The sequence below is a fragment of the Myotis daubentonii genome, chromosome 12 (assembly GCF_963259705.1).
Source record: "Myotis daubentonii chromosome 12, mMyoDau2.1, whole genome shotgun sequence".
Taxonomy (NCBI): domain Eukaryota; kingdom Metazoa; phylum Chordata; class Mammalia; order Chiroptera; family Vespertilionidae; genus Myotis; species Myotis daubentonii.
In genome coordinates, this window is record NC_081851.1 from 18,411,171 (window position 1) to 18,438,718 (window position 27,548).

General features: G+C 39.2%; 1 protein-coding gene across 8 annotated transcripts in view; it reads left to right on the plus strand.

Annotated features, from left to right (window-relative positions):
• Positions 1-27,548, plus strand: part of LOC132213024 (testis-specific gene 10 protein) — a 127,704-nt gene that overhangs the window by 83,441 nt on the left and 16,715 nt on the right. For all 8 annotated transcript variants that reach the window (XM_059658998.1, XM_059658999.1, XM_059658995.1 and 5 more), the window contains 2 exons: positions 2,679-2,888; positions 27,090-27,292. In XM_059658998.1, coding sequence (XP_059514981.1) covers positions 2,679-2,888; positions 27,090-27,292 — 413 coding nt within the window. The remainder of the gene's footprint in view (positions 1-2,678; positions 2,889-27,089; positions 27,293-27,548) is intronic.

Consider the following 27,548-nt stretch of genomic DNA (forward strand, 5'->3'; position numbering starts at 1 on the left):
TTATTTCTTTGAATATTACTGCCTCCAAATTTACTGTTTCCTTTAGCTTTTATAATACACTTTTTGAATCTTTTTAGCCCAATTGATTATTAATATTTTTATCGTATGTTTCAGATGTTTATTTCTCTGTGCTGTGAACCATCATCTAGTTCATTCTTCCCCTTCAAGCTGTACCATTTTGTATTTTGATGCACTCATTAATTTTCATTTACTTTTTCTTTCTAGAAGTTCTATTTGATTCTTCAAATAGAAGAGGAATGTTTTTAATTTTTCCTTAATGTCCTTTTTAAATTTTTTTTAATGTCTTTAAAACTTTTAAACATATTTTCCATGCCTTCTAAACTATTTTGTTCCATAATTTGAATTTCTAGAACTCTGATCCTGCTATGTGCTGTGTTACTCTGATTCTCACTATTTAACTGTTATCTCCTCTTGAGATGGGAGTTTTTTTCCTCCAGTAGACTTGTATGGCCAGGGAGATGGGTGGGCTTCTTCACACTTTATGTTGAAGTTTAGAATTTGGATGGGTAGTGTAAAGTCTGACTTCAAATTTGAGTGAATGCAGACCTGAGGTTTCAATTTCTTACAGAAGACATTTTTTCCCATATCCAGAAACTAGGTCAAGATAAATTTTTGTTTGTATCTCTGTGAGGTTGAGTGGATTTTTTTTCCTTCAGAGCCTTCCCTCAAGGGTCCCAAATTATGTACAGGTCTCAGTTCCAACTCTCCATTAATTCTACATCTTGTCTCCTATCCTTGCTTGAATGTTGAAACGTTAGTCATTCACTGTTAGTGGTTCTTTCAACCCCCAACTCTTAGCTTTAGCCTTTCATTTGCTTCCTCCTCTGGCTTTGTTTTCTTTGTTTTTGGCATGTGAGGATTTTTCTTTCTTCCTTGAAAGCTCATCTATGAATTACAAAAATCCTTTTTGTTCTATTTTATCTTAGCCTTTAAAAGGTTTTCCTCTTAGTCACTACCTTACTGGAATCTGAAACATACTGAGTGACATTTTCCAAACAAAACTACTAGTAATTGCATCACCTCCCTCTGTAGACCTTTCAGTGGATATAGACCTAATTTTTAACCCACTGACTAGACTCTCTGTTTTGTTTACCTTTTCAGTTGCATCCTCTCTCAGTCTTCCCTGTGGTCTGGGGGCTCCAGCCATACTGGCCTCACTCTCTTCTTGGAGCATGTCATTTTCCTCCTTTTACATACGCCCTCCAAAGCTTTGCCCTTTGCATTCCTGACTTGGAAAGATGCTTTCTCCAACACACACTGTATTTATCTGCTCACCTTGCCGATCTCATTCACCTCAACTGTCATTTGTCCAGGAAAACCTCTCCTGACTCTCAGTTTAGGTCATGTTCCTTTATTATACACTCTTTTCTCTGGAAGTATTCGCTTAATATGTATTAATATATTCATTTGTTTATTTGATTGATGCATGACTCCCCCATAGTCAGAAAGTTTTATAAGAGCAGAGACCATATTGTTTATCATTGGTATGCATCTAAGCACATTGACTGAAACAGAATATACAATAAATATAGAATGGATGGATAGAAGATTATTTAAAGAATAAATGAGAAATAGAGTGAGTGAGGAAGGAAGGAAGGGAGGGAGAAAGGTAGGAGTGAATTGTGACCAAATAATTTATTCCAGGAGCAATTTTTGTGTACTTTGTACTTGTAAAAGCAGAAAAGTGTCTTAATTTGCCTCTCAGTTTTGTTATCTTCACATAACAATTACTTCTCTATAGGTGGCAGTGTAATTAAGATTTTTTTTTTCTGGAACAAAAAGGGAGGTCATTATCTTGAATATTTGAAAACATTTATATAACTTGAATCTCATATTACCAGTTTTTTGTTAATCCTCACCCAAAGATATTTTTCCATTAATTTTTCCATTGAAGGGGGGGAGGGGGGAGAGAGAGAGAGAGAGGGAGAGAAAGAGAGAGAAACATTGATGAGAGAGAGTCACATCAGTTGGTTACCTCCTGCACGCACCCTGACTGGGGCCAGGGATCAAACCTGCAACCCAGGTACCTGCCCTTGACTGGGAATCAAACCTGCAGCCCTTTGGGCCATTGCTGTAACCACGGAGCAACATTGACCAAGGCTCACATTACCATTTCTAAAACATGCTCTTATTTCTCAGAATGGATGTATTCTTAATTTACATTTGCCCAGAGTCTTTTTCCCTCGTGCACTAGTAAGTGCTAGAGAGTTGTCATGCTCATTTTACCATATTGTTGATATCAACATATCCTTTAAGAATTGGAAAATGGGCATTGCGAGTGTAATAGTGGCTGATGTTTTCTTTGTCACTTGTTAAAGACAACAATATTTATATTATGGAATAATTGAAACTGTGGCAAATATGGACAGAACTATAGACATAACATGTATATATTCCAACCAGGGTTGAGGCTGACACTTGTAAGTGGGAGAAGATGTTTTCCAAACGTGACCAGTTGACCACCTTACTCATGGGCTTTGTGTATAGAAACTTGAAACCGAAATGTATGTGTCAGAGTGTTTTGTACATATATTACTACCTATAGCATCTAAAGTTCCTTATAAGTGTACTATCATTAAAAGATTTGCCCCATTTTGTGCTCTATGTTGTAGTTTTTTTCCAAGTTAAAAACTATAATAATAATTTTGTCTTTGTAGCACTTAAATGCAGAAAGGTCTTACAAGACCCAGATTTGTACCTTGCATAAATCTCTTGTGAAGATGGAAGAGGAGCTTCAGAAGGTTCAGTTTGAAAAGGTGTCTGCCCTTGCAGACTTGTCTTCCACAAGGGAACTTTGTATTAAACTTGACTCAAGCAAGGAACTTCTTAATCAGCAGCTGATTGCTAAAGATCAAGAAATTGAAGTGGTATGTAATGCATTTAAAATGTTTTATTTTTTCATATTTCTAGTATATAAAATTACTACAGGATTAGAAAAAAGTTGTGTTTAATATTACATCAAGCCTGTCTCTCACCTTTAGATTTCTTTTTTTAAGTCCCAGAGATTAATTTGACAGCTACATTCTAACATAACTCTTCCTCTGAGCATTTAATTTATATTTACTTTTGGCTAGAAGAATGATAAAACATCTTTACATGCCAATCAGCAAAGAACCACGAGGTTGCTCTGACTGGTTTGGCTCAGTGGATAGAGTGTCGGCCTGCTGACTGAAGGGTCCCAGGTTCGATTCAGGTCAAAGGAATGTACCTGAGTTGCGGGCACATCCCCAGTAGGGAGTGTGCAGGAGGCAACTGATGGATATTTCTCTCTCATCGATGTTTCTAACTCTCTATCTCTCTCCCTTGCTCTCTGTAAAAAACCAATAAAATATATTTTTTAAAAATTTAAAAAAAGAACCACGAGGTTGAGGCCCATCCAGCTAAATTATAACTTTAATGACATTCTTTTAAGCTAAATTTATTTACTAACTGGGTTCTTTTAAACTGTAACTCAGCTGATTATATCTTCCGTGTGCCTGACATTGTGCTTGCCACTGTGACTATAATGTTCAAAAGATACAGGCCGCTGCTCTCACGGACCTTTCAGTATTGGCATTGGGATGAATGTTCTAATAAGAAATACGGTTTAGAGAGGGAGATCCTATTCAGCCTGTGGGTGTCGGGAGGGAGTGGACATACTAATGAGCACAGAAGAAATGAGGTGTTTCATTCAGAGCGAACAACTACATAGGGAATGAATGGAGGTGAAAGCGATTTCTTGTGTGAATATTAAGTAATTTTCAATGGCCAGTGTAGCATGCATGGGTGAAAATGGCTGGAGATGCGTCTACAGAGAGAGACGGAACTCAGATCTTAAAGTATATGTATACAAGTTGCATAGTGTAACTGAAGAATTAACGAATTTGATCATGTGTACATTTCTGTTATTTTCAAATCCTATTGAAATTTTAATTTTCTTAGTCTACTATTTGTTAGAACAGCGGTTCTCAACCTGTGGTTCGCGACCCCTTTCACAAGGGTCGCCTAAGACCATCGGAAAACACATACATAATTACATATCGTTTTTGTGATTAATCACTATGCTTTAATTATGTTCAATTTGTAACAATGAAAATACATCCTGCACATCAAATATTTACATTAAGATTCATAACAGTAGCAAAATTACAGTTATGAAGTAGCAACGAAAATAATTTTATGGTTGGGGGTCACCACAACATGAGGAACTGTATTAAAGGGTCATGGCATTAGGAAGGTTGAGAGCCTCTGAGTTAGGAGAATACATTGCATTTGAGAATCATGTAGTAGCTGGTTTCTGTAAGAATTTACTGTTTATATTTTATGAATGAAGTATATGCCAGTATTGTAAGACTCTTCCTTTAATTATTTTTTATTTCAGCAAGAACATTTTAATGATGAAAGTGACTCATACTCACTTAACAATTTAAATAATATGTCCTTAATTTTTTCTTTAAAAATACTTTTTACTTGGTGTTTTCAAGTTGGAAAAATAATACATGTAATAATTGAAACATTTGTTATTTGTAGTTTTGCTTTTTCTTTTTTTATAATAGCTATCCTCATAGTTGTTAAGTGGTCAGGCTAATGTTCATTGCATTTAAAAATACTCCTGAGAAACTTTTTGCCTTGAAATTTAATTATTTATGTTTATACGTGTGTTTTTTCTATAATCCTATATAATAAAAGCCTAATATGCTAAGTGTCTAGTCGTTTGGTCATCTGTTCAACCAATCAAAGCATAATATGCCAATCATATGCTAAGGCTGCTAAACCACTCACTTTGACATGGACTGCTGACCACCCGGGGGCAGACTGTTAACTGGTCGACCAGTCGCTATGCCGTGCACTGACCACCAGGAGGCAGATGCTCCAACCGGTAGGTTAGCTTGCTGTTTGGCCAGTCGGGACTGAGCGAGATGGGCTGAACATGCCCTGGAGACCTCCCACAGTCCCTCCCCGGCTGGCCAACCTCCCGTATCCCTCCCTGGCCCTGATTGTGTACTGGTGGGGTCCCTTGGCCTGGCCTGCGCCTTTTCATAATCCAGGACCCCTTGAGGGATGTCGGAGAGCCTGTTTTGGCCCAATCCCGCAGGCCAGGCTGAGGGACCCCACTGGTGCATGAATTTGTGCACCGGGCCTCTGGTAAAATATAATTGCAAGGGCAAGGACCATCTTACTTATCTTTGTATTTCTTTTCTGTTTCCTTTTTTTTTATTTTTTAGGAAGAGTGAAAGGGAAGCAGGGAGGGAGAGAAAGAGAAAGATCAGTATGAGAGAGACACACATCAATTGGTTGCCTCCCACACTCACCCAACCAGGGCCAGGGATTGAATCTGTTACCTTGAGGAGTGCAGGCTGATGCTCCAACCACTAAGCCACAATGGCCCGGGCATTTTGTATTTCTTTATCTGTATTATGTGCTCAGTGGACACAAATACTTTTTAAATTTTATTGTAATGACATTGGTTAATAAAATTATATAGGTTTCAAATGTACAATTCTATGATATAGCATTGCATATTGCATTGTGTGACCACCACCCAAAGTCAAATCTTCTTCTGTCACCAGATATTTGATCCCCTTTACTCTTTACTATTCCCCAATCCCCTTCCCTCTGATAACCACCATACTGTTGTCTGTGTCTGTAAGTTTGTGTTTGTTTTTCTTATTTATTCATTTGTTGCTTTCAGTTTATATCCCATTATGAGTGAAATCATATGGTTCTTGACTTTTTCTGTCTGACTTATTTCGCTTAGCATGATATTCTCAAGGTCCATCCATGTTGCTGCAAATGGCAGTATTTCATCCTTCCTTATGGCTGAGTTGTATTCCATTGTGTATAGCTACCACATCATCTTTACCTCATCATCTATCTAAGGGCACTTCAGTTGTTTCAATGTCTTGGCCACCATCAGTAATGCTCCAGTGAACATAAGCAGTGCATATATCTTTGCAAATAAATGGTTTCAAGTTTTTTAGGTATATACCCAGAAGTGGTATTGCTGGGTCATATGGTAACTCTGTTCATAAGTTTTTGAGGAGCCTCCATACTATTTTTCATAGTGGCTGTACCAGTTTACATTCCTACCAGCAGTGAATGAGGCTTTCTTTTTCTCTACAATACTTTTTTTAAATTAAACTTTTGATTTTGAGATCACTGTAGATTCACATACAATTGTAAGACATAATACAAAGAAATCCTGTGCATCCTTAACCTGGTCTCCCCCAATGGTAACATCTTACAAAACTGTAGTAGAATATCACAATCAGGATGCTGACTCAGATTCAGGCAAGATTTTTCTGTTACAGGATCCATCATGTTGCCCTTTTGAAGTCCTATCTACTTTTCTCTTATCCCCAACCCCTCCTCAAAATCTGTTATCCATTTCTATAATTACATACAGTTATGTAACTTTTTTGGATTTTTTTTTTTTTATACTCAGCATAATTCTCTGAAGATTCATCCAGGTTGTTCTGTGTATTAAGAGTTCATTACTTTTTTAAAAAAAATATATTTTATTGATTTTTTACAGAGAGGAAGGGAGAGAGATAGAGAGCCAGAAACATCGATGAGAGAGAAACATCAATCAGCCACCTCCTGCACATCCCCCACTGGGGATGTGCCCGCAACCCAGGTACATGCCCTTGACCGGAATCGAACCTGGGACCCTTCAGTCCGCAGGCCGACGCTCTATCCACTGAGCCAAACCGGTTTTGGCTCATTCCTTTTTATTGCTGAGTAGTATTCCATGCAGTTGGTGTAACACAGTGTATTTAACCATTCACTGATTGAAGGACATCTGGATGATTTCCAGTTTTGGGGTCTTACAAATAAAGTTGTTGTAAACATTTGTGTACAGCTTTTTGTAAACATAGGTCTTAATTTCTCTGTAAATGCCCAGGAGTGCAATTTTTTGTATTATATAATAGTTCCATGATAAGTTTCTTAGAAAAGTGCCAAACTATTTCCCCAAGTGTCTGTACCATTTTGCATTCCTACCAACAATGTGAGTGATCCAGTTTTTCCACTTCCTTATCAGCATTTGGTGTTGTCACTATTTTTTATTCTAGCCATTCTGATGTGTATAATGCTATATCATAATCTATTTGTATTTCCCTGATGATATCTTTTTGGTGTGCTTGTTTGCCATCTATCTATCTTCTTCAGTGAAATGTCTCTTAAGTCTTTTGTCCATATTCTCATTGGATTGTTTGCTTTTTTAATGCTAGTATGGAGAGTTCTTTATATATTCTAGATTCTAGTTCTTTATCAGATACATGTTTTGTGAATATTTTCTCCCACTATGTAGTTTGTATTTTCATCCTCTTATCAGGGTCTTTCTCAGAGCAAAAGTTCAAAAGTTTGATGAAGTGCAATTTATCAATTTTTATTTTATAGATTTATTTTTTGTTTTAAGTCTAAGAATTCTTTGCATAGCTCTAGGTCCCAAGAATTTTTGCTAGGTTTTATTTAATTTTTTCTTTATTGATTAAGGTATTACATATGTGTCCTTATCCCCCCGTTGCCTCCCTCCCTACGCCTCACTCATGCCCTCACCCCCCTGGTGTCTGTGTCCATTGGTTAGGCTTATATGTATGTGTCCAAGTCCTTTGGTTTTTATGTTTCACATTTAATTTCATGATTTATTTTGAACAAATTTCTGCATAAGGTGTAAAGTTTGGGTCGAGGCTCTTTTTAATGCCTATAGGTGTCCAATTACTCTAGTACCATTTGTTGGAAAAGCTACCTCTCCTTCATTAAGTTGATTTTGTACTTCAGGAAAAAATCAGTTGGATGTACTTGAGCAGGTCTGCTTCTTGTTTTTTTTTATTTTTTTCCATTGATCTGTGTCTGTTTGTTCACCAGTACCACACCATCTTAATTACTGTAGCTAATAATAAATCTTTAAATCAGGTAAACAGATTTCATCCACTTTATTCTGCTTCTTCAGAATTGTCTTAGCTATTCTAGCTTTTTCGTCTTTCCATTTAAGTTTTAGAATAATTTGTCTATTTCTTCAAAAAATCTTGCTGGGATTTTTGATAGGAATTGCATTAAATATTTATGTCAATTTGAGAAGAACTGACAAATTTACTATGTTAAGACTTTTAATCCATGAACATAGTATGTCTTATTTATATCTTATTTGATATCTTTTAATACTTTTGTATAGTTTTCAGCATGTAAGTTCTATACATATTTTGTTAGATTTACACCTACAAAATACAAAGAATTTTTTGAGGTATTGTAAATGGTATTCTAGTTTAAATTCTGCTATCAATGTGTTCATTGCCAGCATATATAAGTACAATTGATTTTTGAACGATTATCTTATATCCTGTGACCTTGCCAAACTCACTTATTACTTGTAGGAATTTTTCTGCGGATTACTTGGAATTTTATATATAGACAATTGTTTCCCCCCTTCCCCCCACAAATTTCTTATTTACTTGCATTTCCATTATTTTGGATTTTTGTTATGGACAAATGAAGCAAAACCTTATTGATCCCTATTTTGTCAGGAATGAACTCTTATGAATCACAAGGTGATTTCTACTCTGGGATCTTGCCCTATCTTGGGTTTAATTGGGAATGGAGCACAAATTCACTCTTTTCTCATATACCCTCTAAACATATCTTGATTTTCTTCTGTAGACAATTATGTTATCTGAAAATAAGGACAGTTTTATTTTTTTCTTTCCAATCCTTATGGCTTTTCTTGCCCTTTTGCACTGATTAGTAGTTTAGTGCTAGTTTAACAATAGTGGTGAAAGTAGACCTATCCTTGCCTTCTTCAAATCTTAGGGGGAAAGCATTCAATCTTTTACCATTATCTGTAGGATTTTTAGATGCTCTTGATCAAGGTCTGGGATATTTTCTCTATTCCTATATTTCTGAGAGTTTTGTAATGAACGGATGTTGAATTTTTGTCAGATGCTTCCTCTGTATCAGATAATATGCTCATGTAATTTTTCTCCTTTAGTTTGTTGATATGATAGATTACATTGATTTATTTTTGAATATTGAATCAGCCTGCATCCCTGGAATACTCAGATAATTTTAAATGAGAAGTTGAGGTTAACGGCAAAAGATCTGAATCTTCACCTTCATTTCCCAACAAAAATGATTTAAAGTGCTGGAATAAGCAATTTTAGAATGCTTTACAGTCTTAATTATCTTTTTCTTTTTTATTTTCGTCCTTTTTATTTAATTTATTGGGGTGACATTATTTGTAAGAAATTATACACTTTTCAGGTGCACAATTTTACAACACATCGTCTATACACAGTATTGTGTGTTCACCACCCCAAGTCAGGTCTCTGTTCATCACCATTTATCACCCTTATAACCTCCTACACTTCTGTCCACCCCATCTCCTGCTGGAAACCATCACACTGCTGTCATTGTCCATGAGTTTTTCCTCTCTCTCTCTCTCTTTTTCCTCAATCCCTCCACCCTCCCAGCCCCACACCCTTAGCCCCTCAAGAGTTGTCAGCCTGCTATCTATGTATCTAGACTCTGTCACTATTTTGCTTGTTAGTTCATTTTGTTAATTAGAGTCTATATGCATGAAATCCTATGGTACTTACCTTTCTCTGATTGGCTTATTTCACTTAGCATAATGCTCTCAGGTCCATCCCTGCTATCACAAAGTATAAGATTTCCTTCTTTTAATAGCCAAGTAGTATTCCATGTTGTAAATGTCCCACAGCTTTTATATCTACTCTTTTGCTGATGGACACTTGGGCTGCTTCCAAATTTTGGCTATTATAAATGATGCTGCAATGAACATAAGGGGTTAATATATTCCTTGAAATCAATGTCTCTGGTTTCTTGGGCTATATTCTCAGAAGTGGAATTGCTGTGTTGTAAGGCAATTCATTTTTTAAAAAATCTTTAAATTCTTTATTGTTTAAAGTATTATATATGTCTCCTTTTCCCCCCATTGACCTCTCCCTGGCCCCTCCCACATGCCCTCACCCCCCTAATGTCTTGTGTCCATTCATTATGCTCATATGCATGCATACAAGTCCTTTGGTTAATCTTACCCTCCTCCCCCTGATCCTCCCCTGCCTTCCCTCTGAGGTTTGATGGTCTGTTCAATGCTTCTATGTCGCTCTTTTTTTCATCAGTTTATGTTGTTCATTATATTCCACAAATGAGTGAGATCATGTCATATTTATCTTTCTCCGACTGGTTTATTTCACTTAGCATAATGCTCTCCAGGTCCATCCATGCTGTTGTGAATGGTAAGACTTCTTTCCTTTTTATAGGAGCATAGTATTCCATTGTGTAGATGTACCACAGTCTTTTAATCTACTCATCTGTTGATGGGCACTTAGGCTGTTTCCAAATCTTAGCTATGGTAAATTGTGCTGCTATGAACATAAGCATACATACGTCCTTTTTGATTGGTATTTCTGATTTCTTGAGATATATTCCTAGAAGTGGAATCACTGGGTCAAATGGGAGTTCCATTTTTAATTTTTTGAGGAAACTCCATACGGTTTTCCATAGTGGCTGTCCCAGTCTGCATTCCCAACAACACTGCATAAAAGTTTCTTTTTCTCCATATCCTCGCCAGCACTTGTTGTTTATTGATTTATTGATGATAGACATTCTGATAGGGATAACATGATTTCTCATTGTGGTTTTAATTTCCATTTATCTGATGATTAGTGATATTAAGCATCTTTTCATATGCCTATTTGCCATCTGTTTGTTCTCTTTAGAGAAGTGTCTGTTCAAGCCTTTTGCCCATTTTTTTAATTGGATTGTTTTTGTTTTTGGTGTTGAGTTTTATTCATTTACTTACTGAATTTACAACAGATGCGTTTTTTATTTTTTTAAATAATAATATTTTTTATTTTTCAGTAATAATTGAGGTACAGTATAGTTTCAGATGCACAACCCAGTGATTGGACATTTATATAGTGTACAAAGTGATCATCCAATAAATCTAGTACTATCTAACACCATACATAGTTAGTTATCCTATCTAATAATAGACAAACATGGTAATTAATTGTACCTCCGACATGCTTCCCATTGGCTAATCAGGGCGATATGCAAATTAACTGCCAGGCAGCTGAAGTGAACCGGAGGCTTGCTTGCTCCAGTGATAGCAGAAGCCAAGGTTCCCCGCCTGCCGCTGCCGGCCTCTGAACTGCACTCTAAGAAATAATGTTGCAATTATAGAAGCCAAACACACCCAGATACCTGCTTTCAGCAGCCAAGGTCTCAGAGCTGGAGCCGAGCCTTAGAGCTAAAGCCGGCTCTTGGCTCCAGTGACAGCCATAGAAGGTAAATAAATCCCAGAATAAAAGAAAAAGAAAAAAAGGAGAGGTTGGGAGCTTCAGTCACCCACCAGCCTGAAAACGACCCTCAGCCCCTCACCCAGACTGGCCAGGCACCCCAGTGGGGACCCCCACCCTGAAGGGGGTGTGACCAGCTGCAAACAGCCATCAGCCCATCATCCAGGCTGGCCAGGCACTCTAGCAGGACCCCCACCCTGATCCAGGATACCCTTCAGGGCAAACCAGCCGGCCCCCACCCGTGCACCAGGCCTCTATCCTATATAGTAAAAGGGTAATATGCAAACTGACCCTAACAGCAGAAAGACTGGGAATGACTGGTCACTATGACACACACTGACCACCAGGGGGAAGACGCTCAATGCAGGAGCTGCCCTCTGGTGGTCAGGGTGCTCTCACATGGGAGGAGCTCTGCTCAGCCACAAGCCAGGCTGATGGCTGCCAGTACAGCGGGGGTGGTGGGAGCCTCTCCTGCCTCCTCAGCAGCGCTAAGGATGTCCAACTGCAGTTTAGGCCTGCTCCCTGCTGGCAAGTGGACATCCCCCAAGGGCTGCCAGGCTGCCAGAGGGATGTCTGATTGCCAGCTTAGGCCGAATCCCCTGGGGAGCCGGCCTAAGCCAGCAGGTGGTCATCCCCTGAGGGGTCCCAGACTGTGAGAGGGCATAGGCCGGGCTGAGGGACCCCCCTCGCTCCCCCGAGTGCACAAATATTTGTGCACCGGGCCTCTAGTTATAATATAATTGACTATATTTCCTGTGGTGTACTTTATATCCCCATGACTATTCTGTACCTGCTAATTTGTACTTTTTAAAAATTCTTATTGTTGAAAGTATTGCATATGTCCCCTTTACCCTCCCAACCCTCCCCCACCCCACAGCCCAGGCCTTCACCCCCTATTGTCTATGTCCATTGGTTATGCTCAAATGATACAAGTTCTTTGGTTGATCTCTTAACCCTCCGATCCTTCCCCTGCCTTCTCTATGAGGTTTGACAATCTGTTCAATGCTTCTATGTCTCTGGATCTATTTTTCTTTATCAGTTTGTGTTGTTCATTATATTCCACAAATGAGTGAGATCATGTGATATTTATTTTTCTCTGACTGGCTTATTTCACTTAGCATAATACTCTCCAGGTCCATCAATGCTGCTGCAAATGATGAGTTCTTTCTTTTTTACAGCAGCGTAGTATTCCATTGTGTAGATGTACCAGTTTTTAATCTACTCATCTGCTGATGGGCATATAGACTGTTTCCAAATCTTAGCTATTGTAAATTGTGCTGCTATGAACATAGGGATGCATATATCCTTTCTGATTGGGGTTTCTGCTTTTTGGGATATATTCCTAAAAGTGGGCTTCCTGGGTCAAATGGGAGTTCCATTTATAAGTTTTTGAGGAAACGCCATACTATTTTTCACAGAGGCTGCATCAGTCTGCATTCCTACCAGCAGTTCAGGAGGGTTCCTTTTTCTCTGCAATCTCGCCAGCACTTCTCATTTGTTGATTTGTTGATGATAGCCATTCTGACAGGTGTGAGATGGTACCACATTGTCATTTTGGTTTGCATCTCTCGGATGATTAGTGACCTTGAGCATGTTTTCATATGTCTTTTGGCTTTCCTTATGTCCTCTTTCGAAAAGTATTTCTTTAGATTCGTTGCCCATTTTTTTAATTGTTTTTTTTTTATCTTCCTTTTGTTAAGTTGTATGGGTTCCCTGTAAATGTTTATTATTAAACCCTTATCGGTGATAACATTGGCAAATATGTTCTCCCATGCAGTGGGCTTTCTTGTTGTTTTGTTGATGGTTTCTTTTGCTGTACAGAAGCTTTTTATTTTGATGTAATCCTATTTGTTTATTTTCTCCTTAGTTTCCATTGTCCTACAAGATGTATCAGTAAACATATTGTTACCAGATATGTCTGCTATTTTGCGGCCTATTGATTCTTCTAAGTTTTTTACAGTTTCCCATCTTACGTTTAAGTCCTTTATCCATTTTGAGTTTATTTTTGTGTATGGTGTAAGTTGGTGGTCTAGTTTCATTTTTTTGCATGTATCCTTCCAATTTTCCCAACACCATTTATTGAAGAGACTGTCTTGACTCCATTGTATGCTCTTGCCTCCTTTATCAAATATTAATTAAGCATAATAGCTTGGGTCAATTTCTGGGTCCTCTGTTCTGTTCCATTGGTCTATAAGTCTGTTATTGTGCCAGTACTGGGCTATTTTGAGAACAGTGGCTTTGTAATATAGCTTGCTATCTGGTATTGTGATCCCTCCAACGTTGTTCTTCTTTCTCAGGATTGCTGCAGCTATTCGGAGTCTTGTTTTATTCCATAAAATTTTTGGAGAGTTTGTTCTAGGTCTGTGAAATATGCCATTGGTATTTTAATGGGAATTGAATCTATAGATTGCTTTGGGTAGTATGGACATTTTAATGATATTGATTATCACAATCCATGAACATGGTATATTCTTCCACTTATATCTACCTCTATCTCTTTTCTCAACATTCTGTAGTTTTCTGAGTACAGGTCTTTTAACTCCTTAGATAAGTTTATTCCTAGGTATCTTAAATTTTTTATTACAATGTTAAATGGGATTGTCTTTTTAGGTTCTCTTTCTGTGAGTTCATTATTGGTGTATAAAAATGCCATAGATTTCTGGGTGTTAATTTTGTATCTTGCTATGTTGCTGAATTCATTTATTAAATCTCATAGTTTTTTCATGGTGTCTTTAGGTTTTTCTAGGTACAATCTCATGTCATCTGCGAACAATGACAGTTTTCCTTCTTCTTTTCCAAATTGGATGGCTTTTACTCCTTCTTCTTGTCTGATCACTATGGCTAGCATTTCCAGTATTGTGTCGAACAGGAGTGGTGAAAATGGGCGTCCCTATCTTGTTCCTGTTCTAAGAGGAAATGGTTTTAGTATTTGCCCATTGAGTATGATGTTAGCTATTGGTTTGTCATATAAGGCATTTATTTTGAGGCATGATCCTTCTCTTCCCACTTTGCTAAGAGTTTTTATCAAAACAGGTGTTGGATTTTGTCAAATGCTTTTTCTGCATCAATTAATATGATCATGTAGTTTTTGTCTCTCAACTTGTTTATATGATGTATCACATTTATTGATTTGTGGATATCATACCAGCCTTGCATCCCTGAAATAAATCCCACTTGGTCAAGGTGTATGATCTTTTTGATGTATTGATGGATTTGATTTGCTAATATTATTTTGAGGATTTTAGCATCTGTGTTTATCAGGGATATTAGCCTGCAATTCTCTTTCTTTGTAGTGTCTTTATCTGATTTTAGGAGTAGGATAATGCTGGCTTATAGAGAGCTTGGAAGTATTCCTTCCTCTTGAATTTTTTGGAATAGTCTGAGGAGGGTGGGTTTTAATTCTTCTTTGAATGTTTGGCAAAACTTCCCTGTGAAACTGGCAGGACCAGGGCTTTTGTTTGCTGGAAGGTTTTTATTTACTGCTTCAGTTTCATCAGTTGTTATCAGCCTATTCAGGTTTTCTGATTTTTCCTGATTGAGTTTTGGAAGATTTCATTTTTCTAGGATTATGTCCATTTTCTCTAGGTTGTCCAGTTTGTTGGAATAGAGTTGTTTGAAGTATTTTTTTTTTTTTTTACAATTCTTTGTATTTCTGTGCAGCTGGTTGTTACTTCATCTCTTTCAGTTCTTATTTTGTTTATTTGGGTCCCCTCTATTTGCTTCTTAGTGAGCCTGGCTAGAGGTTCATAAATCTTGTTTATCCTTGCAAAGAACCAGCTCTAGGTTCTATTGATCTTTTTATTTATTTATTTAGTCTCTATGTTATTTATTTTTGTTCTGATCATTATTATTTTCTTCCTCCTACTACTCTGGAATTTTCTTGTTGCTCTCTTTCTAATTCTTTAAGTTGTAGGGTTAGATCATTTATTACCAGTTTTTCTTATTTATTGAGGTAGGCCTGTAATACTATGAATTTCTCTCAGGATATCTTTCACTATGTCTCATACATTTTGGATTGTTCTGGGTTTTTTTGTTGTTATTTTTTGTTTTGTTTTTTAATTAAATCTTTATTGTTCAGATGATTACATTTGTTCCTCTTTTTTCCCCCCATAACTCCCCTCCTCCCAGTTCCCGCCCCACCCTCCGCCCTCACTCCCCACCCACTGTCCTCATCCATAGGTGCACGATTTTTGTCCAGTCTCTTCCCGCATCTCCCACACCCCTTTTCCCCCCCAAGAATAGTCAGTCCATTCCCTTTCTATGTCCCTGATTCTATTATGATCACCAGATTATTTGTTCACTTGATTCTTAGATTCACTTGTTGATAGATGCATGTTTGTTGTTCATAATTTGTATCTTTACCTTTTTCTTCTTCTTCCTCTTCTTAAAGGATACCTTTCAGCATTTCATATAATACTGGTTTGGTGGTGATGAACTCCTTTAGCTTTTCCTTATCTGTGGAGCTCTTTATCTGACCTTCAGTTCTGAATGATAGCTTTGCTGGATAAAGTAATCTTGGTTGTAGGTTCTTGGTATTCATCACTTTGAATATTTCTTGCCATTCCCTTCTGGCCTGCAAAGTTTCTGTTGAGAAATCAGCTGACAGTCGTATGGGTATTCCCTTGTAGGTAACTGAGTTTCTTTCTCTTGCTGCTTTTAAGATTCTCTCTTTGTCTTTTGCTCTTGGCATTTTAATTATGATGTGTCTTGGTGTGGTCCTCTTTGGATTCCTTTTGTTTGGGATTCTCTGCACTTCCTGGACCTGTAAGTCTATTTCTCTCACCAGGTGGGGGAAGTTTTCTGTCATTATTTCTTCAAATAGGTTTTCAATATCTTGCTCTCTCTCATCTTCTGGCACCCCTATAATTCTGATGTTGGTACGCTTGAGACTGTCCCAGAGGCTCCTTACACTATCTTCGTATTTTCAGATTCTTTTTTCATTTTGCTTTTCCAGTTGGGTGTTTTTTGCTTCTTCACATTTCGAATCTTTGACTTGATTCTTGCGCTCCTCTGGTCTGCTGTTGGGTGTCTGTATAATATTCTTTATTTCAGTCAGTGTATGCTTAATTTCTAGTTGGCTCTTTATCATAACATCGTGGGTCTCATTAGATTTCTTGAGGATCTCACTACATTTATCGGCGGCTTCTAGACAGTTCTTGAGAGACCTTAAAAGTGTAGTTCTGAACTCTATATCCTCCATGGACAATTTTGTCCTGTTTCTTTGTCTCCGCATTTTTTTTTATGCTTTCTTGGTGCACCCCCTAGTGGTCTTTGTGCGCAGTCTTGTTGTAGTTAAGCCTTGATTGTTGTCGGCAATAGTGGGGGTGATTTGACCTCCAGGCTATCTGGCTATGAGAGTCCCGATTGTTCTGTTTTCATTGTCATTCGTTTCCAGGATGTTTTTTGTTTCTTCTTTGATCTCTTTGGTAACCCAGTCATTGTTTAATAGCATGCTGTTTAGCCTACAAGTGTTTTATTGTTTTTTATTATAGTTGATTTCTAACTTTATATCATTTTTAATCTGAGAAGATGCTTGATATGATTTCAATCTTTTTGAGTTTGAAGAGACTTAGCCTGTGTCCTAATATGTGGTCTACTAGGTGTACCTGTTAATAATGTGGATTTTATAATCAAAGGAAACACAATAATTTCAAGAGAAACATCAAAAGTGCTTTATTCAAAGTAATGTCCATCGCTAACTACACATTTCCCCCATTATTTGGGCAATTTGTGGATATCGTCCCAATAGAACTTTTCTTGTTTTGAGGCAAATCATTCAGAGACCCAATTTTCCACTTCTTCATACATTTTGAAGTGCTGCTCAGAAAGTGCATATGCCATTGATCAGAACAAGTGCTAATCTGAAGGAGCAAGGTCTGGTGAATACGATGGGTGGGTTAATACTTCCCAGGCAAGATCTTTTAACATGTCCTTAACTGGTTTTGCAGTGTGTGATGGTGCGTTATCATGAAGCAAAATTACTTTGCTGTGTCTTCTGGCACATTCTGGTCATTTTATGATCAAAGCATGGTCAAATTGATTATTTGTTGTCAGTATTAATGGTTTCACCTGGTTTTAGAAGCTCATAATACATCACACCTTTCTGATCCCACCAAACGCAGAGCATTGTCTTCTTTCTAAAGGGATTTGGCCTGCAGTAGATGTTGATGGTTGACCTGGATCAACCCATGATTTTGTGCATGTAGGATTCTCAAAATAAATCCACTTTTCATTGGCAGTCACAATTCAATGCCAAAAAGACTTTCTTTGGTGCAGTTGAAGCAACATTTTACTGATGACTTTTTGGTTTTCCATTTGTCTTTCATTCAGTTGATGTGGCACTCATTTTCCATACTTTAAAATCTTTCCCATTGCTTGTAAACGATCAGAAGTTGTTTGCTGAGCAACGTTTAATCTTTCTGCAAGTTGTTTTTGAGTTTGACACACATCTTTATCCAATAATGCTTCTAATTGTTGGTCTTCAAACTTTTTCGGTTGACCTGGATGTTCTTTGTCTTTCACATAGAAATCATCACTTTTAAAGCATTTAAACCAGCATTCACAAGTATCTTGAGATGGAGCATGTTCACCATAAGCTTCCCAAAGTATATGATAACTTTCAGCAGCATTTTTCTTCAAAATTAAGTAATGAATTAAAAATTCCCACAAATGCTCTTTTTTTGGCACAAAATTTAACATTTTTAAGCATAAAAATATCTATGATGTTAACCCTTCTAGAAAATTTGACATGAAGTTTTGAAGCTTGCTGTCAATACAACAAAATAGCATACATATCAGATCACACATATATCAACATATGTGTAACTCCATCTATTGAAAAAATATTATTATTAACTGGTACAGCTAATATCTTTGAAAATGTGCCATGTGCATTTGAGAAGAGTGTATATTCAGTGGCTTTGGGGTGAAATGTTCTAACAATGTCAATTAGTTCCACCTGCTCTAATGAGCCATTTAGGATTGCTATTCCTTTGTTGATTTTTTTGTCTAGAAGATTTATCCAGTGATGTCAATGGGCTCTTAAAATCCCCTACTGTGATTGTATTGTTGTTGATGTCTCCCTTGATATTTTCCAGAAGTATTTTTATGTATTTGGGTGCTCCTGTATTGGGTGCATATATGTTTAACGGAGTTATATCCTCTTGTAGTATCCCTTTAGTACAGCGATTCTCAACCTGTACTTTCACAGGGGTCGCCTAAGACCATCAGAAAACACATATATAATTACATATTGTTTTTGTGATTAATCACTATGCTTTAATTATGTTCAATTTGTAACAATGAAAATACATCCTGCATATCAGATATTTACATTAAGATTCATAACAGTAGCAAAATTACAGTTACGGAACTGTAATAATTTTATGGTTGGGGGTCACCACAACATGAGGAACTGTATGAAAGGGTTGCGGCATTAGGAAGGTTGAGAACCACTGCTTTAAGTATTATGAAGTGGCCTTCCTTATCTCGTGTTATGGCCTTCACTTTGAGGTCTATTTTTTCAAATGTAAGTATTACTACCCCAGCGTCTTTTTCATTTCCATTTGCCTGAAATATTTTTTCCATTCCTTCACTTTCAGTCTGTGTGAATCCTTTGTTCTGAGGTGGGTCTCTTGAAGACAGCATATATATGGGACATGTTTTCTTATCCACTCAGACACTCTATGTCTTTTGACTGGAGCATTTAATGGCAGGTCCCTTGTAGGTAACTTTCTGTCTCTCTCTTGCAGCTCTTAAGATTCTTTCTTTGTCATTAAGGTTAGCCATTGTAATTATGATGTGTCATTGTGTGGGTCATTTTGGGTTCCTCTTATTTGGGACTCTTTGTGCTTGTGCAACTTTTTCCCCCCAGGGCAGGGAACTTTTCTGTCATTATTTCTTCAAATGGGTTCTCTATTCCTTCCTCAGCTTCAACTCCTTCTGGCACCCCTATTATGTGGATGTTGCTTCATTTTATATTGTCCCTACACTCCCTTAAACTCTCCTCCTGCTTTTAATAATTTTTCCAATTGCTGTTTCTATACTGTCTTCTAACTCACTGATTCAGGCCTTGACTTCTTTTAGTCTACTGTTGAAACCTTCCATTGTGTTTTTTATTGCAGCTATGTCATTCTTCATTTCCACTTGATTCTTAACACATGTTGGTAAATTTCCCATCCAGACTATTGAGCATCCTTATAACCATTACTCTTGAATTCTTTCTCTGACAAATTGCTTGCTTCTATTTTATTTATTTCTTTTTCTGGCGATTCCACCTTTTCTTTCCTTTGGGGTTATTTCTTTGTCTCCCTATTTTTGCTGTCCCTTTGTATTTGTTTCTATGTAATATGAGTTGCTGACAGTTCCTGGTCCTGGGTGACATGCTTGATGTCCGAGAAGTTGAAGCCCCTAGTGATCCAATGGTCTGGGACTCCTTAGCCCAGAGGCTGGGTCTGCCTTGAGCTTTATGCCTATAATGTCTCTGCTCTGAGTTGTATTCCCTTCCCCAGTGGATCTGGTCCCTCAGTTGTCTGCTACAGGTGCTTGGGGTTGGCAGGGACAGATGCAGAGATCCTCTGGTGTGTGACTCCCTGTGAGGCCCCAGAGTTCTTTGTCATGCAATTCACTGAATGGCCCAGGCATCCTGGACAGGGCAATGCCCTAGAACCCTCTGGCTTGCCCTGTCAGCCTGGTCCTTGGGGCTGGGTGGGATACCTGGCTGGGGTCCCTTCCCAGTACCATCTGTGCTGTCCTTGGGGCTAGATGGGCACTGGCCTGAATGTCCCTGGCCAGTACTGTTGGTACTGTCCTTGGGGCTCATCAGGCAGCTGGTTGGGCATTCCTTAAGGCTGGGCGAGTGCCAGACCAAGTGTCCCTGGCCAGCACTATTGGCACCGGACTTGGGGGGCTGAGTGGGCACCTGGTAGGACAGTTCTTAGGGCTGGACGGGCACCGGGCCAATTGTTAATTTACCATCAGTGCTGTCCTTGGAGCTAGGCAGAGTGCTGGGTGGAGGTTCCTGGGCTCACAGCAGACACACAGTCAGTGTGGTCCTGAGGGCTGGGCTGGGATGGGCATGGGATCCCTCGGTCTGTACTCACTGCTTGGGGTCCGGTAGTGCCAGGTCTGGGAGTGCAGAGTCTGGTAGCACCAGTCCAGGAGTACAGGCAGGAAGTCTTGGTGTGGTAGGTCTCTCTGGCCTGCGGTCACTGCAGGCATCTGGATGCCAGTGTCAAGGTAGGGTGCCACTCACTGCAGGGGCCAAGCAGTGGTCCCTCAAATGTTATGGCTGGCGGGAGGCTCACTGCTCAGGTTAGGGGTGGTGTCGGAGGGCAGTCTGGGTGTTGGTGTGGCTGCACTTCTGGCGTCCACTGCTTCCCTCTTCAAGATATGGTGTTGATTTTTATAAGTTCTTGATAAATTTTGGATATTAAGCCCTTATTAGATGTATTGGCAAATATGTTCTCCCTTCAGTGGGGTTTCTTTTCATGTTGTTGATAGTGTCCTTTGCTGTGCAAACACTTTTTAGTTGGATATAGTTCCATTTGTTTATTTTTTCTTTTGTTTCCCTTATCTGAGGAGATATATCAGAAAAAAATATTGCTATAAAAAATGTCTGAGATTTTACTGACTAGGTTCTTTCTAAGAATTTTATGGCTTTGAGTCTAACTTTTAAGTCTTTAATCTATTTTGAGTTTATTCATGTGTATGGTGTAAGTTGGTACTCTAATTTCATTTTTTTGCATGTATCTATCTGATATTCCCCATATAATTTATTGAATACACTACCTTTACTCCATTGTATGTTTTTGCCTCTTTTGTCAAATATTAATTTACTATAAATGTGTGAGTTTATTGCTGGGCTCTCTATTATGTTCCATTGATATACATGTCTGTTTTTATGTTAGTATGTACCATGCTGTTTTGATTACTATGGCCTTGTATTGTGGTTTGATATCAGGTAGCCTAATTCCTATAACTTTGTTTTCCTTTCTCAAAATTGCTGTTGTTATTTAGGGCATTTTGTGATTCCATATATATTTTTGGAATATCTGTTCTAGTTCTGTGAAATATGTCATTGGTGTCTTGATAGGAAATGTGTCAAATCTATAGATTGCTTTGCATAGTATGGACATTTTTAAAAAAATATTTTTTATTGATTTCAGAGAGGAAGGGAGAGGGAGAGAGAGTTAGAAACATTAATGATGAGAGACAATCATTGATCGGCTACTGAAGATCAAGCCTGCAACCTAAGCATGTCCCTTAACCAGGAATTGAATCCTGTTGGCGAAGATGTAGAAAATTTGGAACCCTCATACATTGCTGGTGGGAATGGAAGATAGCGAGGCCACTTTGAAAACATTTTGGCAATTCTTCAAAATGTTAAAAATAGAATTACCTTAAAGCTAAAAAATTCCACTCTTATCTGTTGAAGAGGAATGAAAACATTGGTCCATGCAAAAACTTGTGTGCAGATGTTCTTAGCAACATTATTTATAATAGCTAGAAAGTGTAAATACTCAAATGTCCTGACATCTATGCAAGGGAATATTATTTGGCATTAAAGATAATGAAGAACTCCTAGAAGTGGGATCACTGGGCCAAAAGGTAGTTCCTTTTTTTGTTTGTTTGGTTTTTTTAATCCTCACCCAAGGATATTTTTTCCATTGATTTTTAGAGAAAGTGGAAGGGAGAGGGTAGGGCGAGAAAGAAAAAGAGACAGAGGAGAGAGAAATATCAGTGTGAGAGAGATATATCGATTGGTTGCCTCCTGCATGTGCCTGATCAGGGCCAGGGACCAAACCTGAAAACCAGGTATGTGTCCTTGATTGGGAATAAAACCTGAGACCCTCTGATGTGTAGGCCAACGTTCTAACCACTGTGCAATGCCGGCAAGGGCCATTTTTTGAGTAAATTCCATACAGTTTATCATAGTGGCTGCACCAGTCTGCATTACCACCAGCAGTGTACTAGGGTTCCCTTTTCTTCTCATCCTCGCCAGCATTTGTTGTTTGTTGATTCTTTTTTTTTTTTTTTTTTTTGATTTTTTACAGAGAGGAAGGGAGAGAGATAGAGAGTTAGAAACATCGATGAGAGAGAAACATCGATCAGCTGCCTCCTGCACATCCCCTACTGGGAATGTGTCCGCAACCCAGGTACATGCCCTTGACCGGAATCGAACCTGGGACCTTTCAGTCCGCAGGCCGACGCTCTATCCACTGAGCCAAACCGGTTCCGGCTTGTTGTTTGTTGATTCTTAAGAAGACCGAAACACTAATCAGAAAGGATATATGCACCTCTATAGACATAACAGCACATTTGCAATAGCTAAAATCTGGAAAGAGCCCACGTGTCCATCAGTAGATGAGTGGATAAAAAGCTTTGGTACATTTACACAGTGAAGTACTATGCAACTGTAAAAAAAAAAAAAAGATTTCTTATCCATGTGACAGCATGGATAGATCTGGAAAATATTATGCCAAGTGAAACAAGCCACTTTAAAAAAAGACAAATATCACATGATCTCACTTATAAGTGGAATCTAATGAACATAATAGACTGACTAACAAAATAGGTCCAGAGGTATTGAGACATGGAACAGACTGACATCTCAGAGGGAAGGGGGGGTGGGAGGAGACAGGAAGAGATTAACCAAAGAACTTACATACATACTAGAGGCTCAGTGCACGAATTCGTGCACCAGTGGGGTCCCACGGCCTGGCCTGTGGGATTGGGCCAAAACCCGCTCTCTGACATGCCCCAAGGGGTCCCGGATTGTGAAAAGGCTCAGGCCAGGCCAAGGGACCCCACTGGTGCATGATTGGGCTGGAGAGGGACATGGGAGTTTGGCTAGCCGGGGAAGGACCACGGGAGGGCTCCAGGGCGTGTCCAGTCCAACTCGCTCAGTCCTGATTGGCTGGACCCTAGCAGCAAGCTAACCTACCAATCAGAGTGTCTGCCTCCTGGTGGTCAGTGCACGTCATAGCAAGCAGGTGAGCGGCCTTAGCATATCATTAGCATATTACACTTCAATTGGTTGAACGGATGACCGGACACTTAGCATATTAGGCTTTTATTATATAGGATTATATAGGATATGCATAACCAATAGACACAGACAATAGTGTGGTGAAGGCCTAGGGTGGGGCAGGGACTGGAAAGAGGGGCATAAAGGAGGGAAGAAATTAAGAGACATGTGTAACACAGTCAACAATAAAAATATTTTTAAAAATGTTTTTAATAGTGAAGTACTGATAGCTGCTAAATCATGCATGACTCTTGAAAACATTAAGCTAAGTGAAGGAAGCCAGTCACAATAGACCACACTCATGTTTATTATTCCATTTACACGAAATGTCCAGAATAAGACAGATCATAGAAGCAGACGGTAGATTAGGGATTGCTTTAGGCCAGTGATGGCGAACCTATGACACGTGTGTTAGAGGTGACACGCGAACTCATTTTTTTGGTTGATTTTTATTTGTTAAATGGCATTTAAATATATAAAATAAATATAAAAAATATAAATCTTTGTTTTACTATGGTTGAAAATATCAAAAAATTTTTATATATGACACAGCACCAGAGTTAAACTAGGGTTTCTCAAAATGCTGACACGCCAAGCTCAAAAGGTTCGCCATCACTGCTTTAGGCAGATGCTGGTGTGGTGGACAGTGGGTGCATGGGGAATCTCTAATGGGTACTGGGATTTATTTTCAGATGATGAAAAATTCTAACACTAGATTATGAGATTGTGGTATTACATAACTCTTTTAATATATTAAAAAAATTAAATTGTGCCTTTGGAATGGGTGAGTTGTGTGGTATCCTATATAATAAAACCCTAATATGCAAATCAACCAAATGGCGAAATGACTGGTCACTATGCCGTGCACTGACCACCAGGGGGCAGATGCTCAATACAGGAGCTGCCCCCTGGTGTCAGTGCACTCCCACAGGAGGAGCGCCGCTCAGCCAGAAGCCGGGCTCATGGCTGGCAAGCACAGAGGCAGTGGCGGGAGCCTCTCCCACCTCTGTTGCAGACAGGCAGTAAGGAGCTAGGGGTCCTGGACTGTGAAAGCCCCAGGCTGCGAGATGTCCACCTGCAGTTTAGGCTTGATCTCTGAGGGGATCAGGCCTAAGCTGGCAGGTGGACATCTCCCGAGGGGTCCCGGATTGCAAGAGGGCTCAGGCCGGACTGAGGGACCGCCCCCCTCCCCCGAGTGCATGAATTTTGTGCACTGGGCCTCTAGTGTAAATTATCCTATCCAATAATAGACAAACATGGTAATTAACCATACCTCCACTACGCTTCCCATTGGCTAATCAGCCGGATATGCAAATTAACTGCCAACAAAGATGGTGGCCGGCAGCCACGCAGCTGAAGTGAACATGAAGCTTGCTTGCTCCAGTGATGGAGGAAGCCAAGGTCCCCCACCTGCCGCGGTCCAGCTCTGAGCTCCGGATGCAACAATGTTGCAATTATTGAAGCTAAACAAACCCCAGGTACCTGCTTTCAGCCGCAGCAGGCTCAGAGCTTAGAGCACCAGTGATGGCAACAGAGTTTCAATTATACAAGCTAAACAAATCCCAGATACCTGCTTTCAGACAGCCATGGCCTCAGAGCTGAGCCGGCTCTCAGCTCCAGTGACAGCCCCCACCCTGAAGGGGGTGTGACCAGCTGCAAACAGCCATCAGCCCCTCATCCAGGCTGGCCAGGCACCCCAGTGGGGACCCCCACCCTGAAGGGGGTGTGACCAGCTGCAAACAGCCATCAGCCCCTCACCCAGGCTGGCCAGGCACCCAAGCGGGACCCCCACCCTGATCTGGGACACCCATCAGAGCAAACCAGCCGGCCCCCTCCTGTGCTCCAGGCCTCTATCCTATATAGTAAAAGGGTAATATGCAAACTGACCCTAACAGCAGAAAGACTGGGAATGACTGGTCACTATGACACACACTGACCACCAGGGGGCAGACGCTCAATGCAGGAGCTGCCCTCTGGTGGTCAGTGCACTCTCACAGGGGGGAACTCTGCTCAGCCACAAGCCAGGCTGATGGCTGCCAGTACAGCGGTGGTGGTGGTAGCCTCTCCTGCCTCCTCAGCAACGCTAAGGATGTCCGACTGCAGCTTAGGTCTGCTCCCCACTGGCAAGTGGACATCCCCCAAGGGGTCCCAGACTGCAAGAGGGCACAGGCCGGGCTGAGGGAACCCCTACCCCCGAGTGCACAAATTTTTGTGCACTGGGCCTCCAGTATTCTAATAAACCTTTTACCAAAAAAAGTGACACTCCATTTTGTATTCCTAACAGCAGAGTGTATGAAATTATAATTGCCCATTTTAATGTTAATCAACACACACTAAGAAATTTACCAATTTGTTAAACTGGAACAGTGGTTCAACTGAAGGAGATTTTGCCCCCCCCCCCCCCCCCAGTGGACATCCAGCAATGTCTGGAGATACTTGTGGTTGTCACTGCTGGGATGGGGGATGCCACTGGCCTCTAGTAGAGGTCAGGGGTGCTGTAAGCACACTGTGAGGCATAGGCAGCTCCCTACACCACATACTCATCCAACCCAAAAGGTCACTACTGTCAAGGTGAAGAAACCCCAAACTCGAAATAGCATCTTGTTTTAATTTATATTTCTTTGATTATTCATAAGAGTAAATTTTTCCACATGTTTACCAAATAGCTATATTTTATAAATTTTCTGTTACATTTCTCATCAATTTGTATGAGTTCCTTATATTAGGATATTAACTCTGTATTTTATTTACTGAGTTTGTTTTCTTTCAGTTATTTTTCTGCCAAATTTTAAGTTTATATTGAACATCAATATGTTTTTGTTTGGCCTGGCATAATTTTTTAATTGTATCTAGTCTAGGAAGTTCTTCCCCCAGCTGCCTACCACTCCCCTAATAATCTCATTTGTTAAAGATACATTTTTATTGATTTCAGAGAGGAAGGAAGAGGGAGAGAGGGAGAGAAACATCAATGATGAGAGAGACTCATTGATCAGCTGCCTCCTGCATGCCCGCTACTGGGGATGGAGCCTGCAATCTGGGCATGTGCCCTGACCAGGAATAGAACCTCCTGGTTCATAGGTAGAGGCTCAATCACTGAGCCATGCTGGCTGGGCAGTAATCTCATTTTTACTGAATTCTTTTTTCTTAGAGTTTTATCTTATCACATTTACTTTTATAAAGTGCACATATAATTTATTATAATGTGTATTATGAGATAATTTTAGAAATAATTTTTTTTCTAAATAGTAATGTCTGGTCTTCTTCCATTTGGAGAAATATTGGCTTACACAGTGTATTTCAGGTTTAAGATAACCTTCAAAAAAATGAAGGTTTCCATGGGTTTATGCAAGAGAGGGCATGTGTAATGACTCCTTGTCTTTCTTAACAATGGAGTACAATGACATTTCGTAAGGTGGTTACTCGCCTCATACAGTAAAAGCAGTAGTCACATGTCAGTCTTGCAGAAATATATAAGTAAATATCAAAGCTGGAAATGGAAATTGTTTGCAGTTTGGAATTAATAATTCATTAGTTATTAATGAATTTTCTGATATTAGCAAAGAGTTAGGGAAAGCGATTCTGTGTGTGTGTATTTGGTAAGAAGGAGGACAGTATTTCTAATCAAGAAATTAAAAGGTGTTGTTAGTTTATAACATAATACAGAAGTTTTATGACTCTTTGATAATCTATCAGTTGAGTAAATGAGTGGGAATAATTATAGATATCTTCCTATTGTTGTACAGATGGAGAATGAGTTAGATTCCGCTCGTTCTGAAATAGAACTCCTCAGAAGTCAGATGACAAATGAGAGAATCTCCATGCAGAATCTAGAAGCTTTGCTGGTGGCCAATCGGGACAAAGAATATCAGTCTCAGATAGCGCTGCAAGAAAAAGAATCTGAAATTCAGCTGCTTAAAGAACACCTGTGTTTGGCAGAAAATAAAATGTGAGTTTGTTAGCAGTATAATAACAGTCATATTCCTTACATTTTTGATACTTTATTGGTTAGTAGGATTTTAAAGCTGGAATTTATATAATTTAAGCATCCATGTTAGCCATTAATTAAACTGAGCACCAGAAATATTGTGATTTGCCAAAAATTTAGTGCTAGTTTCTATTATATGTTTAGCTAAATTGATTTAAATTTAAGTTTAACCATTGTGTTGGTTGTTTCCAATAGAGCTTTGGGTATAATAAGATGT